General features: G+C 39.1%; 2 protein-coding genes across 2 annotated transcripts in view; one reads left to right on the top strand and one right to left on the bottom strand.

Moving 5' to 3' along the window:
• Positions 1-7797, bottom strand: part of LOC104338373 (atrial natriuretic peptide receptor 2) — a 38853-nt gene extending 31056 nt beyond the window's left edge. The window contains exons 1-4 of the mRNA XM_009944410.1: positions 7744-7797; positions 6695-6791; positions 3910-4042; positions 1413-1536 (exon numbers count right to left, since the gene is read on the bottom strand). Of these exons, the coding sequence (XP_009942712.1) occupies positions 1413-1536; positions 3910-4042; positions 6695-6791; positions 7744-7797 (408 nt within the window). The remainder of the gene's footprint in view (positions 1-1412; positions 1537-3909; positions 4043-6694; positions 6792-7743) is intronic.
• The window catches only part of TMEM215 (transmembrane protein 215), a 155252-nt gene that overhangs the window by 42680 nt on the left and 93696 nt on the right, over positions 1-18876 (top strand). The gene's annotated exons all lie outside the window — the stretch shown is intronic.

The raw sequence follows: 18876 nt of genomic DNA, 5'->3' as shown, positions 1-18876 counted from the left end.
TATTTCTTCAGGTGCTTTTTTCAATGTACTGTAAGACACAGACCAAACCAAAAGAAATGGAGTTCATGTTAACCAAGATAAAATATGTTAAAAGTCATGACACTGCAGAAAACCCCCCAGCAAAATGTCCTCTTGAATGATGGAAAAAGCTTGCCTTGAAGTGTATGTACAATCTCACGCAATGATATTCATGTGCTTCCTGCTGTATGATAGCCAACCTGCTCAGACTTCTTCTAAGCAGGGACTGAAATACTTTCAGTATTACAAAGAAGCCAGATGATGCATGTTGGCCTCATGCTTTCACCTTTTCCACACCTTACTTCCAAGCAAAATTAATTGTGAAAGTAAGAAGTAATGGAGAAGTCACCACACTGATGGGATGTTGAAGTTTGTTACTATGGTTCCAGACAAAAGTTTTGATGTGATCGTTCCTGCAGGGATTCCTCTTTTAAACCAAAATCCTGGTATCAGCTAAGGCCCCCCGCGAGTCATTAATAAAAAAGCTCCTTCAGAAGGAACTGGCAAGAAGTAAGCTAGAGCTCTTGTGGAAACATTAAGCCTTCACACACAAGGGTACATTAAATAGCCACAAGACACATAGATTAGGTTTTCTGTTACACCATCTTTGATCATGAAGAATGTGTCAGATTGCCAGAAGGGAGATCAACTTGAAAGACTGGGCAACTGCGTGAAGGTTATTATGCAGCGTATGGCTTACCCCACAGACAGAAAAAGAAAAAAACAAAAGGTGTCCCAAATTGTGTTACTAGAGTCAGAACTTTAAATATTCATTCAAAGAGGGACAGGCTCTTATAATGAGCCAAGCAGACAAGCTAAGAATGGATCCTGTTTACATTGCACGAACAAATTTTGTTCTCTTGATTTTGCATTCCTTTTTTGGCTCTGATCTAGTACAGAAAAATCAGTCCATCTCAGGACACGTGTATACAGGCTTCAGTTCTACTAGTCACAGCCCGTGATACTCACCCCACTCAACTTCAATAATTCAAGCAAATCATTCAGGGTCCTTCTGTAAGCTGCAGTTATAGTAACAGCTCTAACTGACAATTTGTCCTGCTTCCTTTAGAATGAAATCATCTGTCTTTCTTCGTCTACTGACTGTACAGAGATTTGAGTCAAGTAATCCGAAAGAGATGAAACTGCCCCCGCTAAACACAATGAAAGATTCTGAATACTGTGTTGTACCAAAATCCAGCCATTTGCTTTGCAGCCTCAGCATCCAGTGCAAAAAATTGTAAGGCTGACAGACATCACCACAGTGGTTTTAGTGAACTACAGATTTTTTCTAACTGTAATCACGGAAAGACTTCATAAACTTGAATGTCATTATTACAATAATGTCTTGCCCAGTAGCAAAAACAGAGCACATAATGCTGCACCGTTATACTAACCATGAAGGCCAAAGGACAGGAGTGAATGTTGGCATGATGGACACAGCAGTTCTCCCCATTTGCATCTTTCCAGCTGGCAGGGCATTCTTGCTCCTCACAGAATTCCTTTGCAGCAGTAGCATTGCTAGCCCAGCAGCAGAGAGAGAAAAAAACTTTCATATTCATTCCTCATTCCCCAAAAATGCAACAAGCACATGAGAGCCTGTTCTTTATTCTGCACAGAAAAAATAGCAGCAGAGACATATGCAGCGAAATAAACACTGTTACACTATTTCTTTCTCTTTTATTTTGCTTCTGGTTGAAGAGGTCCACAAAGATCGCTGTCAACAAGACTACTGTCTACTGCCATGCAGCAGGGACTTCTGGCAGACACTATGCTGCAAGCAGGTACCAACCTCCACTTGTCTCCCCAGACTGACTTCATGACCAGAGGGGATTACTTGGCACTGCTACATCTGGCACAGAAGAAGACACCATTACTCTGCTTCCACTATCAGAAATATGTGTCCCTGGCTACTTTCATTCTCAGTGTTTTCGGTTATATACCTTCATCTATGCATGTGATTCATACATATCATTCAGTTCCAGATTTTGCTCCACAACCCAAACAGCCAAGGAAAACAACTATACTGGACAATAATAGCAGATAAAATTCCCCAAACCAAAAATTGAGAGCAAAGAGTGGATTTTATGGATAGACTGTTCTGTAAAACTAGGTGGGCCTTTTGAAAGTTCATCCCTGAAAGATGAACATAGTAACCTGGAAATGTGTGACACAACACTTTTCCCCACTTTTTTCTCAGTTACGCTTTCATTTGATTTGGCTTTAAAATAAAATTCTTTTCTGCAAACATGGTTTAGTCAGTAGACATAGCCAGACTTAGTTGTAGGGTCAAGTTTAAATGTTATGCACTTGTGATAGATCTCTATATAAAAAGCAATGCCAGAACACCAGGATTTATTTTTCAGTTTGTGTTTATGAAAGAAGGACTAGATAGTAATGAGTAGACTTAACACAGAAGACTGTATTATAAGAAATAAACACAAACATAGCAAATTTATCAATCTCCAAGACATCTAAACATCTAAAATATTAAATCTGTTGGCCTTTGAGCCCATGCTGGGAGTTAAAAAAAATACTTGAGCAAGTTGGTGCCTAATTCCATCACGTATTTGTCTTTATGGCTGCTTTTCAAAATTTATCCTGTATTCTGTACTTTTCATTCAATATCTCCATCATGGTTTCACTCAGTTATGCTGACGCCCATATGTTGACTTGCCAGCTTTAGCCATATTTAGGTCAGCCACTATAAGCTTAAGAGCCAACCAGTTAGTCTTCTAGTTAAAATGAGGTGCAAATTTGATCTGCTTGAAAAACTGCAGCATAGATCTCTCTCTTTTTAAATATTTGCCATCTGTCTCTATGTGCAAGCTATGTGTAAATACACAAAGGTGTAAGTACACAAAGAGAAGAATTTTCCAGATTCCTTACTGATCTAAGGGAATGGGTCTCCCTGGAAAGACTAGAAAAAGAGATTCATTTCCAAGCAGTGAAAAAAACTGGTTTATGGTTAAGTACTTGGAATGATTAATAGCCATCAATTTCAGAAAATGTGATAAATTTTACAAAACTGGGTAACCACAGTACACAGATAATCAAAATACAATATCAACTTTATGTCACTGCAAATGGATTACAGATCATATTTCAATGTGAAAAAAAATCTCTTGGGATAATAGCTTTTATAATCTGAACTTTGCAATGTGAACACTCAGACTGGAAGAGAAAGATGTGAGGTTTTCCACAAAGATCTCTTACACTAACCAAGTACAGCACAGAAAGTGGGGAAATACAGCTGCAGCCTCTGTCCCAGACATTGCTGCATGTGGATGGAAAACTGCTATGTACAGACAAAAGTGTAAAATTAGGGTGTGTTAGCCTTTTAGTAATCTCAAGTTGTACACATAAGTATTCCGTATTTAACTTCTGTTGTCTACAGTTACCAACACAATCTCTGAGATGATATATAAGCTTTTGAACTGATTTAAATCCCACAAAAAGCAAAAGAAATTCCTAAATTAATTCAATAGGTTCAGGGTTGGGCCAGCCTCTTTTTCCTATCCATGTTATACATTTCAAACACGCTTATGATTAAAATGCATATAGGACACACTTAGTCTGGGACTTGTGCTTAAACTTCAGTTGTAAATTCCTTGTGTAGAGAAGGCAAGGAGCAATGTTCAGTGTTGCACTGAGATAGTAATGCAGATAAAGGATGACATGCCCTACCCTTGACCATGCGGGCAAACGTGCTACAATGGCTGGTCTGAAAGCAAAGCCATTGCAGAGGAGTGATATCAGGACAAACAGAGCTATAAGAGACCTCAAGAGATGCAAGGAATTATCAAAGAGCCCCAGAGTATGTGTTCCAATTATGTTACTGAAAATGTATCCACATACTCATGACCATGAGAGCATTTTTATAGGAGGTAATACCTGTGAGAAAGGATTCCGTTTTGCACTGCATATTGATAGAAGCCATCTGAAGCAAAGACTGCATAGGTCACATTGAAGAATTCCCCACTCACAGCCTTTTCTGGAGGCCTTTGCACCCATGCCATCTCCAGACCTAGAAACAACACAATCATGCGCCAACATACTTGCTATACTTTTCTACTTTACAGATACTCACAAATGTAAAACTTTCTCTGTATTGATTTTTGTCTGTTGTTGCTATTGCTTTTTATGAGCCCCAAACATTTGCTCATTTTAGTGGCTGTACCGGTAAACACAAATGCACATTAATTGAACAATTCTGACACTCACTTAGAAAAGATCAAGCAATTGGAGAAACGTGACAAAAAATCTGATCATCTTATCTAAAGTAACTTTTCTCCCAGTATAATGCAGTGCTGCTTGTCCTGACATATTTGCTTTCCTCTTTGATCATGCAATAAACATTGCTCTTCATTCTTGGCTGCTTTCAGAGACACACCTCTGTATGGAAGAACAGACAACTCTAGCACACGTGAAATTCAGTCAAAACTCTTACCCTCATGAGACATAAATTTTATATACTAATAATTATATATATAAGAAAGCATTCTCATTTTATAAAACCATATCACATCTGGAACAGAGGACAGTGGAAGGTGTGCTACTCAGACATCTTCCACACCCTTAATAGGAAAGATGATTTATCCTAGTCATCTTTCTTGTCCCTGGGACACTTTATTACCTGTTTTGAGCCTGAGGATGAAGTGAGATAAGAGGTAGGAGAAGTTTTTATTCCATATTCTCAAACAACACTATCAAAATCTTCCCACTCCATTCATCTACCTCTTTCCATATTGTTGCATGAAGATTTTAATTTGCACTATTTCAGATTACTTACATCATGCAAGTGTGTAGCTCTCAGTTTGTGAAGAAGTTTTAAATCCCTTCTGCAGAGGATGGGTAAATCTGCCCTTCAAGACATCCTGATTTTATTGTTGTTGTTCAAATATCAACTCTTTTATTATTCTGAAGTTGTTTTTACAAGTGTATGCTTCAGCTGCGGTGTTGGTGAAGCTGCTATTTTTTCTTTAAACATAATTCCCTTGCAGTTATAATGAAGCAAATTGCAAAATAACCTCTTGATTTCACATTTCCTTTGAAAAGTAAACACTCATTATAAATGCTAACTCTAGGAGAGAAACTACAACACAAAGATTTACAAAGAAAGCTAGTGTGATTTGCACTAAAAGAGAGCTGAGCTCCAGAGAACGTGAGAGAACGAAGGCAAAAGGTCAGCATAAATTTCAGTTCAATTACTTTCTACTTCCCTTTAAAGGTCTCACAAAGATAAACAAAACTCTTCTTTCAACAACAGATACTCCAACATCTAAATGCTTTGAATATCTTGTGTTAAATCCACAGCAACAAGGCTACAGTATGTGCCTCCTGTTTTGCTTTTAGCAATGCCCAGAAGATGACAAGAAAGCACCACAGAGAAAGGCAGGATAGAGCCTGGAGTTTGTTCTAAAACTGGTTGTAAACGGTATATGTTAGTTAAGACACCTACTCATACTGGTTTCCCTTGTACTGCAAGGGAAAGTATATATTAGTAAGAATAGCTTTAAACAAGTCATCTGTTCTGATAAATAGTTGTTCTGATGTTAAAGCAATACAAATTCGTATAGAGATAAAAGTCTTAGCTGACAATCATCTAGATAGTGTTTGAATTTCACTGTTCCAATGGAACTCTTTGGAAAATGTTTAACTGTAATATTGAGCTCAGAGTGTCACCCAGCAGTATATTTCCTGGAGTGTTTTAGCAGTATTAGTTTCTCAGGTATTCTTTTTTTTTCCAAAAACCCTATTGAAACACATTGTCTCTGGTCTTATCTTTTACAACATAAACAAAAGTGTGCCTTTACATCAGTTATTTATCAGTTACAGAGTCACAAAATCACAGAGCAATTTAATTGGAAGGCACCTCTGGAAATCATCTGGTCCAACCCTGTGTTGCTCAAGGAACACTTAAAACAGGTTGCTCTAGATTTTGTCTAGTGCGGTTTTGAAAAATCTGCAAGGATGAAGAAACCACAACCTTTCCATGCAATCTGTTCTACTGTTTGATCACCTTTACAGTATAAATTATTTTTCTTTTATTTAAGTTGAATTTCCCTTATTTCAGTTGCTCTTCAATTATTTTTCAATCTATCTCAAACAACCAACTTCCAACATAAGAAAATATTCTATTTTTATCTATCTCATCATGTGAATTCGTTTTTGAAACTGACTGGACTAAGTGGTTAAAGATCTCAGATTGAGCAAAGTGGAAAAGCGTAATGTGTAGAATCAGTGATTTTGCTTACTGGCTAGAGGGTTTAAACACAGTTGACTTTGGAACTGATACTACAAAATTTAAGCAATGACTCAATAGAATTTGCTGCAATGCAGAGCTGTCTGCCTGCTTTGTTTGGATTAAGTTGCATTTGGTTTTCTAATGAGAAGTAAAATGTTTTCAGTTTCTTTCTGGGGGAAGGGATTCAGCTGTTGCTGTTACTTTTTCTTTTGGAACCAATGAATATTGGACAAATAATTGCTCTGAAGTATCTTCTGCTCATTTTCTTCCACTTATTTCTCTAGAAAGAGTGCTTGTCACTGACTAGATGCTTTCCACCATGCACAACATTCATCATGAGCTAGATATTATTCTAAGTACTTCAATTTTGCGTTTTCAACCATTCCCCAAGCAAGAGATGATCTTTCTTGATCAGCTTTAGGACTCACTCACCTCCACAGTCCAGCATGTTATATTCATCTGGTTTTTCCAGGGGCCAACAGTCATAGTCTTTGTTATCTAAATCATGCCACCCCTCCACGAATATCACCTGCCAGAAAAAAAGCATATGAACAAACTCCAAAAAAGAAAGTATGGGAACAGGGGAAGGATAAGTTTCATCTCCAAAGTTTATATTTCTTCTAAAGAAATCTAACCAAATGCAGAAAAGTAGCCTGGCGTATTTCACACTCTCCAGTTTCTGGAGAAAAAAATGACAGCTTTCTAGGGGTATACAAACTCAACCAGTATATTATTTTGATCTATCCAGAAATTAGCCATGAAACAATGAGAGGACTTAACTAATCCTTCTCTTGTAAAAGGTTTTCTCTACAAAGGGCAGGTGGTTCTAGGACCAGATGCAAAAAGACATTTATTTAAAGAGGTTTTTTTGTTTGTTTTTAAAAAGGCAACCCCCTGCTCTACAGCGCTCAGTTTCTTTTAATCTTTTAGATCTAAACTCTTTGAATGAGTCATTTTTTGTTGTACCTTTAATAACACAATTTAACTGTTCATTATGTAAATGTTAAAATATATAATTATAGACAAGATTGCAAAAGCCTATTACAGGTAGAATACAGCATCATAATAGCATACAGATTGAATTGCAACCGCAGCAGAATATACATTATACCTGTATATATGTTATGCATTATCATAGGTATATTAATCCTGTATTAAAGTATACAATTTAGGGTATATATGCACAAAACAGAATATGTTATGATAACACATGCTGGTCTTATTCCACTTCTAGTAAAAGATCACAGTTTCTGTTCATATAATCTGCTATTATTTTTCTACATATTGTTGGAGGATAATAATCTTCCAGGTTATACAATTACTTATCACAGTATTTATGGAATAAGACAGAATTATACAACTGATTTTTCCAATATATTCTTCTATTACTCTTGTTTTCTGCATGACTAAAATAGTATTCAACAATTGCCTGGTATTAATAGCTGTAAGTTCTGGTAAGCAGATGTATGTCGTTTACCTACCAATAAATTGAGGAGGTTTCGGAGCCCTAAGGCTGGTGTGTTGACAGATCTCATGCTCCCTAACATGCACCCAGCTCACCAAGTGTCAGGGCTGCTTCTGATGCTGCTGTTGTTACTGGATTAAATGCCCTCGCCTAAGAAGGGGGGTTGCTAGGCAAGCTGATCCTGACGACTCCAGCTGTTGCAGCTGTTCTGCCTCCTCCTTCCCTCTTCTCCTCTACCCCACTTCTTCTCAGTGCAGGGTGGAAACACTCCTCTGCAAATGTGCTGGACCTCTCTGAAAAATAATCACTTTTCTTAGGGACAGCCCTGCTTTCAGACCACTGAAGTCGGTGCCCCTGTCAGCTCAAAACTGGAATAGCAATGGGAGCATTTTATTTCACTGTCTTGTCAAACGCGGGCACCTTCTGACCCTTAGGCATATGAATCGATACTGTGGAAATAAACATGGAGACACAGCTGGGCCTGGTGGAGCAGAGGTCTATAAACTCCAAGGCAAGAAAATGTCACCTATGTAAGATAAACTGTAAGACTAGAAGTTGGACTAGCTGATCTCCTGAGGTTCCTTCCAACCTGTATTGTATTAGACCCTGTAACTTCAGTCTTTCCATCCCTGGAAGTGCACAACAGCTTTTACTTAAGAAGTGTCCTGCTACATACACAGGTTAAACAGACCTCTCTCTAGCTGTGCAGGTACGGTAAAGACATAGACAAGTCCGTGACTATTTCTGTTTGCCGAAGTCACTGCCAACACAGAACTTCAGCTGTGATTCATCTCTCCTGAATGTTTTCCCATGTCTTCTCTGGAATTCTGGCTCTCAGCCCACACTGACATTAAGAATCTCAGTCAAAATTCTTGGACTTCGCTATTTATTGCATCAAAATTACATTAAAACAATGCAATGTGTGCCCAGTTCATCTTGAAAGGTGTTGTAGATCAATTTAAAAAATCTGTTTGGATTCACTCATAAAAGAGGTATTTGTATAAATGAATACAAACATTTTAGGTTGGAATTTTATGTTTGTAGTGAAATCCTAAACCTCATTCATGTTGTGCCTTTCTGTGCACAGGAAGGCACAACATTTCATGACCTTTTCACCCAAATCAGAAGTTTCAATACATGGAAGCCTTTAGAGTATTTCAGCTTGGCTACATGGTAGAAAAAGAAGTGCCTTTTTTGACTAGAATTATCTGCTTAAAAGAACTCTACATATATTAACATCTTGGAGTGGCTTTACTGGTGATTTGTTTTAGGATATCGTGTGATTAATGAGGAATTTGCTGGCAGGGAAGCTAAGCATTACAACTTGTTAGACCCTACCGCAGCCAAAAGATTACCAGACTGATCCTGTTTTCTTTCATAGGACTGTCAAATATTCACATGACATTAGTATCATGATTCAAGGACTGTAAAGATCATATATTACCGTTATAGCTACTAGTCTATCACCAAGTTCAGAATTCCTGGAGAGTGGCCATGTACATAAAGCTGGTCTGGGAATCCTGAATTAAAGATGGATGGATCAGAATAGCTGGTGATTATCTGATTTAACAATCTGTCCCTGCTATTTGAGAAGGACATTACCACCTCTGCATTTAAGCACTGCAAATTTTAAAAAGTAAACCAGTGAGGTTTTGCAATATAGCTATGTGGACCTTGGTAAAAAGAAAGGGTTGACAGCTTAGTGAGTTCTTTAGCTCTATCTATCTCTAGTTATATAAAGGAAATCAGACACAGATTTGAATGAAGATGGTCAACTTAAACCTAATAATCTTTGCTTTGCATTTGCTTCTTTTTCTGTTTGTAAGTTATATGCATTCACATAATTTGCATTAACATCTTAATATTGCATCATACTATAAATGAGTTTATTAACTCAGTGAGACTCAGTTTAGCACAGATTAACTGAATTCTGCCTACTGCCACTTTACTGGCTTAGTGCAATAACACAGTTCTTTGGCTTCTTCTCTTAGAAGGATCTCTTAATATGAAAAAAATAGGAAATTTCTACTCACTGAAATGAAGTTTATCAAATAACTTTATGTTTACGGATTTTATTTCTGCTGTGTTGCCTGTGCTCAGATGGTCCCTTAAGCTACATGGTTTTCATTTCATTCATTAACTTAGTAATAACTTCTACTACCAAACAGAGGGAAAATAAAGATATTTCAAATTTTTATGAGCAATATCACTATAGATATTGGTAAAAACATGCACTTGTATGAATATTTTTATAATAATCTTACAACTAAAATACACATACGCAATATTCGTAGACAATAATAATCACGGTTAAAATATTGCTGAATAAAACTTGCTAATTATGTGCTGTCAAGTGTTTTAGGAAAACAAATTCCAGCAATATACCAAAACAAAAATTACTGTGATGAAATCTTCAAATAGCCTTGTAGATATTTACTTATTCTGGCATTCAAACTTTCCAGATGGTTCTTGTCTTGATAACAAGCTAAAGTTCAAATAGAGATGTTAAAACTACCTCATTTTCAATTAGATTAAATTTTCTAGCAAGACACTTCAACAAAAAACAATCCCGAAAAATCACTACCAGGGCTTATTTGAAATTTCAAAATGATGGAATTCCAAAGAGACCATTTATCAGAACTGTGCTGTCATTTGTGAAAACAGCTGTTAAAACTTCTTGAAACATAAAACTCTCCTACGCATAGTATTTTCACTGCGCATGGGGTGGCATCCTGCTCAATGTTACACCACTCCCGGCTCCTAGCATCTAAAGTGTATAAGATAATATATTCCCTTTCATAGAGTTAGCACTAATAAAAAGTATTTTAAATGGCATGGATTCCGAGTGTTTTTCTTGCCGGGACACAGAAGACCTGCACAGCTTCCGCAGAGGTGGTGAGCGGGCACGGCCAGAGCACTCTGACACTCCCCCCGACTGGTGCCGTTGCAGACCAGCGGCAGGCAGAGCCTGCGGTGCGCAGCTCGGCTGACGGCAGGCTCCTCTCGGCACGCAGCTGCCACGGACAAAGCACTGAGGAGCAGAGTGGCGGACAACCTGCTGATCTCAGGTTCGCACCTGGGAGTTTGGTGGCAGCAACTGGTGGACTTCTACCCGTCCCCTTCCCAACAGCAGTGATGGACTGGGCAGCCGCAGGAAATTCCCAGGACTTTGGCGTATGGTCACGTTACCACAGCACAGCAACAGATCACACCTCCGCTGGGTCACCGTAACCCTTTATTTACACATTTTTAGCCTGCAGAAAGTGCTTTGCCGTCCTACGGAATGCAGCCCCGCAGACAAAGGGTGTTGATCTTTTCTTGTAATTCCACATTGACACAAACAAGCATATGCATCAAAAGACGCCTTCCAGCGTGGGCTTCTTGTGTGCTCTCCCTGTGGTGCTGGTCCCCCAAGCTCACCACTGCTTAGGAGATGAACTGGACAATTAGATCAAAAGTCTGATCTGGTTACAACTGCTCTTTTTTTTTAAATATTACTCTGCTGCCTTAGTTTTACCTGGATCGGTTTATTCCTCCCCCGCTTTGTCTTTTCTCATCTGTTCTGCGTGCAAACACACTCTTATTCAAGTAACTCACGTGTGTGTTCATGTGGTTCAGTGACACTCAGACCGCATCTCAGCCTGGATAAGCAAGATTAAAAAAACAACAACTGATTTTCTCCAGTAATCTTGGCAATTTAATGAAAAGACTAAACATTGTCAGAAGTTTTGTAGTAGATCAGTAGCTTCAGAAGTACCGAGTGGCCTCAGTTTGCTGGGAGTGCTGAACAGACAACAGGTGTGGGTCTGGTGAAATGCTGAAGAGCAGACAGCAAGCTTCTGGGCCTTGCATAAAGCACACACACACTGTCCCTTAATGTTGTAGTATCTCTCAATTTCTCTCTCCCAAATACTGGAAGTTTGAGAGAATTCCAAAGAAAGAGGCCTTGGGCTAGAAGAATTGTAATCATAAAATAAAAAAGAAGTGATTACATATTTGTTACTAAAGATCTGAAAGGTTAATGTTAGATGATTAATCTTTGATGACAGTTCAACTCAACTGCAGCAGAAGGAGCAAACAGTTACATAGTTTACACAAAGCAACAGAGCTGGGGGGCAGTATGAAAGTATGACAGACTGGAGGAAAAGTTTTGTAAAAAGGTAATTCGGGACATTGAAAACTACAGCTATGAAACTGTTTCTTCTGACTACCACCTACGATGTTACATATACCTCACAAACTCATAGAAACCTCAAAAATGCAAATGGTATTCATTGGTAAGGTGGCAGGTAGTCTTCACTGGACTCTCAAGTTACTGGGAATGCTTAACAAATTTATGCTTTTATACATGCATTCCTCGGGTCCACTCTAGTTCACGGGGCATCACAGGAAAGCTTGTTCTATTGCTGCACTTTGGGTTTGATCTGCAGCACTAAATAAGCTTCAATATTTAATTAATTTCAAAAATGTTAGAAAACACATCAAAACTTGAAACAAAAAGTATCCAAAAGTATCATGTATACTCCCTACAGGTTGTATGAAGACTGTCATCTAGGATATGTCACAAAATACACACTATTCTCTGTTTAGAGGATTGACCAGTACATGAGCTGTTGTGTAAGAAAACCAACTTTCCAGGATTTTCATAAAGTAAAGCAATCTGAAATTTTTCTGCTTCTAAAGAGATGGTGGAAAGAATGATGACATCTGGAATTCTGCAAGAATACTCACAGCTAGAAAAATAACAGGTAACAGTGTTGCTCTCTAGCTGAAAGTGCTGTTGGTCTTAATAATTTGATATAACATCTGACTGAAAATCTCTAAAGAGACTGCATAAGGAAAATTGAACTCCTATTCTCAGAGAAGTCACCAGGAACTTCACTTTCCAAGTGATCCAGGTTAATCTTTAGAAAATCCTAGCCTAAGTACATAACTTAAAAGAGTTTTCTGCGTCAAGGGTTTTGCCTGAATAAATCATCGGGTTCCTGTTACTATAATGCAGCATGTCAATGCTGTAGTTGTTCAAAGGGCATTCAGCAAGTCTGAGAAGGTGAGAATGAATTTCAATTTGATAGGATGACTGCCTGAAAGGCTTAAGAAGAGTTGGTCCCAATTCAACACAGAACAATTTGAGTTTTCTGTTTGGGAAGAAACTGAGCAGAACATCATTGATGTTCTCAAATGCCTCCCATCTTTCCGTCCTCCCACACAGGCAGAAATGTTATAGATGACTGCAGCTCTTAAGAAGAGCAAACTTGGTTGCTCTTAGGATCTGCTGTGGAGGATCTGGGTGTCAGTAACAGATGGCAGCTGAGGGGCATTTCTGTTCTTATCTGCATCATGCTCCTAAGATCCACTGGTCACTCCACTGGTTTTAGCAGCATGCAAGTGAAATCTGCATTTTATCTTACTGGGTTTTTCCTCTCCTCCTCACTTCTCACTGCGTGACTCATTTCTGTTTTCTGTTTCTTTTTTTCTGCCCATATTTTTATGCACATTAGCACTGCACGTTCATTGACATTGCACACTCCCTTACTTCCTCCCCCTCCCGCCCAAGACATCCTCATAAGCCACAATTGCTTCCACATTTCTGGGGTCTCACGCAATCAGGAAATCCTAAGAGACACTGAGAGGTCACTGAGACAGGGTGTTTCTCGGCCTTTTGTAAGTGATCACTTAACCTTTTGGATCACCTCTTTGGACCAGCCCCAAAATGAAACAGAGGTCCAAACTATTTCTTTTCCTCAAGTCATGATTATTTCTGCATATTTCAGGCTAGACAGACGTTTGCCTAACCTATTTTTAATGACCTTAGTAGTGGAGCCTCTATCCCTTATTCATGGTGTAGTCCAATGCTTCACTACCCTTCCTTGTTATAAAGTTTTCTTGATGGTCCCACCTGCTTCTGTCTTGCTATAATTTCAGCTCAGTACTTATCCCAGCTACACAGACAACAGTTAGCATGTTCTGTATACTTTTTACATGCTTGGAGTCTTTGCCATTCTGGCTTCTGCCAGTTACTATGTATCAAGATGCCTTACACAAATGTATTCTCACATTTCTTCACAGGGAAAAGAAATTATCCCAATTTCAGTACATAATATAGAAATAAAGAGTGTTTAAAGCAAATGTATAACTCTAAGCAGAACAGGTATTTCAACAGTAGGAATGAACGCTTTCTCCTTGGATCTTTGGATGCAAACAAGTGAGCCCAAATGCAGCCCAGGATCATAATCACGAGACCACTTTTATAGTGTAATTAAAACAAATGTCACATTTCCAGCAACAAGTGAAAAACAGTCTTTGTTTAACATCCCAGTCTTTCTGCTGATGGAGGCTTTCTGTTGATGAGCTTTTAAAATCTGTGCCTCAGGTGGAGTAAACTTAGTAAATGTCCAGTTTGGCATAATGCCATTTTGTAGACTGTTTTGTGACTGACTAGTTGTCAGAACTAGTCTAGTGGGAGAAGCTGATGATTTTCAGACGCTACTGAACCTGGAAAGGTTCCTCTGCCATTCAGGATTCTCTGGTTCTTTGGGTACATTACTTTCTCTGCTGAAGTCAGACATGCCTTCCTTCCATCAGAAAGCACTGGGGAGCCAGCAACTTCTTTTCCTGCCACATTTAGCGCCCAAACAGAGATCAATCTACCATTCGCACTGTAGCTTTGACACAAGCAACAGTTCCTCAAATGCTGACAGGGAAGAAGAGATAGAAAATAAACCTGTTCTGAATTTGAAACCCAAATACCTGATGTGACTTACCTGTTGGGATAAAATAAGTTATCCTTTTGTATAGCCACATGAAACTATCATCTGACTTAAGGCTCATATTTACATTGACTGAAATTCCTGACACATGTCCTTGCTTTTCGAATTATATGCTAGTCCCACAATGGAGAACTTGAGAACACACTGCAAAGAGAAATGTAGGCATAGTAAGTCAGTATTTATAAACAATATTTTTATTTTTTACTATTTCACTTTTGTATTGCCTAGGGCTACTAGCTAATTAGCTTTTTGTTCTGCCTTTTGATATCCATCTCCCTTCAGAGAGCACACTCCAGAGTGCTGTCCTTAATGGTGTCTAGTGCAGTGTAGTTAAGAAGAAGCATGGGGTTTCAGTATAAATCTGCCATGAAGTATTTCATTGCTCTGCTCTGACAAATGTTAGGACTTGAGCTGTGTCTTCTCATCTTACACTTCCCTCTAGACCCCTCACTTCCCTTATAATTTGATTCCTACATAATAATTTCTTGGGTTTTAGACTTCCAAAAGTAGGAGATTCTCAAAGTCATAAAGAGCAGCCAGAGGCCTGATGCCCACTGAATCTCCCCATGGTTTACTGCCACTAACTTCTTGGAAAAATCTCCTTTGTTGTTTTTTTTTTTTTTTTTGCCTTTGTGTGTAAGTCTACGTACAGTGAGAATAAAAGGAAACACTCACAATCCTGACACAGGCTATCAGGGCCCTGAGCATATCTCTCTCTCCTGTAAGCTACACTGCCTGGTCTCAGGGCCAACGCTGATAGTACAGCTCTGCAACCTTGAAGCCATGTAAGGGAGAGCTGCCTGAGAAGGCCTTGCAGGGGCTCTCCACTGTTCTCTAGGAGCTGCTTTTAGGCTGGGCTGTCACACAAGTTTTCTGCCAGAGCTACGTTGCACCTATGCCTGTACCTGGCCAGGCACCTGTTGATCTGAATCTTGACCCTGACACATGGGTTTGACTTCCTGGCTTGACCTTGCACTTGTCTCATCATCATGGACTCATCTGTCAGTCTCCACTTCTGGCTGACCCTGTTCATGAGCTCCAGACCTGCCATGCTTGCCCTCTTCAGCCACTGTGGACCTGAGTCCTGCTTGGGGTGACACTACTCTGCCTGCCTTGCTGTCACCCTTGGCTGCTGGATCTCCCTTGTGGAACAGTCTGCCTTTGCTGCTGGCGGACACCTTAGCTGTAATGCTGCAGTAAGAAAACAGAAAAAAATATAGCAGGAGTAAATATGCAACAAAGCAAGATTCTACCCAGAAAGGAAAATGTAAATGCTTTGCTCAAAACCTTGTAGAGATACCTCTCTAGAGAATCTTGTTCTAAACTGTTTCTAATTGCAAGTATGGATTATTGTAAAGGACTTACTTTTTACAAACAAACAAGAAATTGGTTTCATAGTAAGCTGGTAATTATCAGGACAGAATTCTGTGCCTAGTTAACTTCAAACACAGACATTATCGATATCTTTGGATTTTCTGGGGTTTCTGTGGTACTTTTAAATGAACAGTATTATCACTGATTTAGTTTGATTTCCAGGCACACTTCTACTTCAAAATATCTGTTTCAGACTGGCTATGGTTTTAGAAATTTTTATGAAATTTATACAGGCACTTCAGTCTCTTGAGGATGATAGCTTTTTGTTAATGCTTGACCACTAGAAATTGTTGCATTGGTTCACAATATCACTATTTCCCTAGTCATAAAAAAAAATAGGCCTCTCCTCATGCCCATTACCCATGGGTGTTTATCCCATTAACAGGAGATGAGTTTTGACTTGTATATATTTCATTCCCTAGACTTCAGTGAGAAGAAAAAAAAACACCTTATTAGTGCCTTCTTTATATCCCATGGAAGCTGGATAAGCAGCTCCATGCCTAATGGGAAAGTTTAGAGATGCAAGTAATTCATTTGGAAGAACGATACACAAAATCTTCAGCCCTCCAAGCAAGAAGTAGGACAAGTCGCCTACACTGTCAGACAACAGGGGATTAAAAAGCCAGGATGCCTGCAGAAGGGGCAGGGAAACTAGATATGCTGTACAGGCAAAACCAGGAAAGAAATCACTCTTCTCCCAACTCCTGGAGAAAGTGCTGCTTCCCAGGGATCATGAGGCTTATTCGCTTTTCTTGTAGCAAATACACACCTGCACTGTGAGGACTGGTTTCTACAGGCCCTCAAATAAGACTGATGATAGTATACTCTGCGTTTAAGGAGAGAAGGGGTGCATGAGAACCTGAACTTCCAGGGAACTGGTGTGCTTCTGTACTGGTGAGAAAGGGATGCCATTTTAAATGGTGGCTTGTGATGAACTCATTAGCACATTGGAGTGACTCATGAGAACCATTATAGAAGATATTTTGGGTTTTTTTTTCCCTTTCCATTTGAGCAGAAGGATGCTTTTCATCTCTGGCTCGTCTATTTCTGATACTAGCTAGGGCAGGTTTCAAGGCACTCTCCGTGCTTCATGCTGGGCTTATGAAAAGACTATTTTTACCACATGACTATTAGCAAGTCTCTCCAGTCCTCCTGTCTCCCTCAGGGTCAAATTCTCTCCTGAAATTGTGCTTTGATTATTTAAGAGATATAAATTGAAATTCCACTGGAGACCTGTGGCTAGCATAAAGCTGAAGAGATGATTACTTGTGTGGCTTTGGTTAAACACAAGTACATCATTCTCTTAAATAACTCAGTGGTTATTTTTGTTCGCTCTGAGGTACCAGTGGTTTGACAAATACCCAATGCATAAGTTTGGTTCTCAAACCAATTTACACCTTGTTCTGCTGCAAAATCCCACCACAAATCTAACTGACTTTGCAAGCTATTGTGAAACAGGTATGTCTGTGTGTGTTATCACTAGGATGTATTTAAAATCTGATCTTTCTGGTCTCACAAAGAGGATTCTCTTCTCTCTTAAAAGCAGTCTGAGATCACTCTTACTTCCAGCCATGGAATGAACACAACCTATCATTAGCAGCACCATTTCACTGTATAACTCTGTGTTCACAGCATGTAGCCAGCAGGTCAGACTCTGATTTTCTCAAGAAGCAACACTTCTCACTCCATTCTTGTGTATTTGGGAGGTGCTTTTATTTAAAAAAGAAGTCATGTTTCTATAAGAGAATCACATAATACATTCACACAATATATGCAGTATTGTAATGTATGTATTGTAACTGCACAGAAGCCTGAGTTAAACAGTTTTGGTAAGTCTGCCCAACAAAAGCTTTTGGGAATAAATGTTAAAGCCTGGGAAGAAGAAAGAGGGAAACAAAATTTATTTCAGAGTTCCCCTGGACTTGTATGACCAATAGGACTGTGTGGAGAAATTAAATAGCCAAAATGTATGTTATTAAAGGAGCAAGGCACAGAGCAAGGAGTATCCAGGATAGCAAGCAAAGGAAAGAGTAGCAGGCAGGATCAAAGACCAGAGCTGTGACGATAAAGGTTTACAGGTGCCTGGCATCACACAGTGGGGAAGTGCGTGTACCTCTGTGTTAAACAAATGTGTTTCACTGGATTTCTGGGCTGAAAGTGATCTTGATGGGATGCAGACTTACTCCTACTGCCCTATTATGCTATTCCCTTTCTCCTGACTGTAAACCCTAATTGCTGATGAAATCAGCTGAGAGGCAACAGAATTGCTGAATATTGGCCAGTGGTACAGCAGAGACTGCAAGATGGCCCTGGGATTTTATAAGTACTGGGAGATGGCAATGAGAATTCATGCAAAATGACATTTGACAGGCAAGCAAAGAAGTAGGTAGAGGTGCAGGGTTTACTGGCCCTCCCTGATGAAGGGTGTCAATACCAGTTTGGTCTGATTCAGTTGAGAGGGACAAAAGGACCTTAAAGGAAGAATGAGTCTCAGTTGCTAGGGAGGAATTGGGAAGTGCTATTCAGAATTGTGCGATATATATTTACTCTTCATTAGATGTATGAAAATAACAATGACAAGAGCCAAGCATGTCAGGACTTACCTTGTGATGCCATTGAGGGCATCTTCTCTGTCTCACATGAGAACTATCATCAATATTTGTTGCTGCTGCCTTTTCTTTTGTAGTGAATGCAGAGTCTCCATTTTTCTTCATGGTGTGCTGAAAGAATTGGCTTGTCTGAGATCTACAAGAAATAGTGAAAAAGACACTTGTTGATACCACAGAAGCCTCAGCACTCAGGGCAAACTGCCAGAATCCAAGCAAGTAGCTTCTATTATTCTAATGTGTTTTAAGCAATGCCATGCAAATTATGTTTTCTTATCGGTAAAAGAAATTCTAGCCACATACTTAACATAGATTTTTCACCTGTGTTTACAAATCCCTGACCCTGCCTGTGCCTTGTATTCTTACTAAGGGATTCGGTTTTAGAATGGAGAAGAAAAA

This window comes from Opisthocomus hoazin, chromosome Z, assembly GCF_030867145.1.
Source record: "Opisthocomus hoazin isolate bOpiHoa1 chromosome Z, bOpiHoa1.hap1, whole genome shotgun sequence".
In the NCBI taxonomy this organism is placed as follows: Eukaryota; Metazoa; Chordata; class Aves; order Opisthocomiformes; family Opisthocomidae; genus Opisthocomus; species Opisthocomus hoazin.
This window is presented reverse-complemented; position numbering and strand designations above follow the sequence as displayed.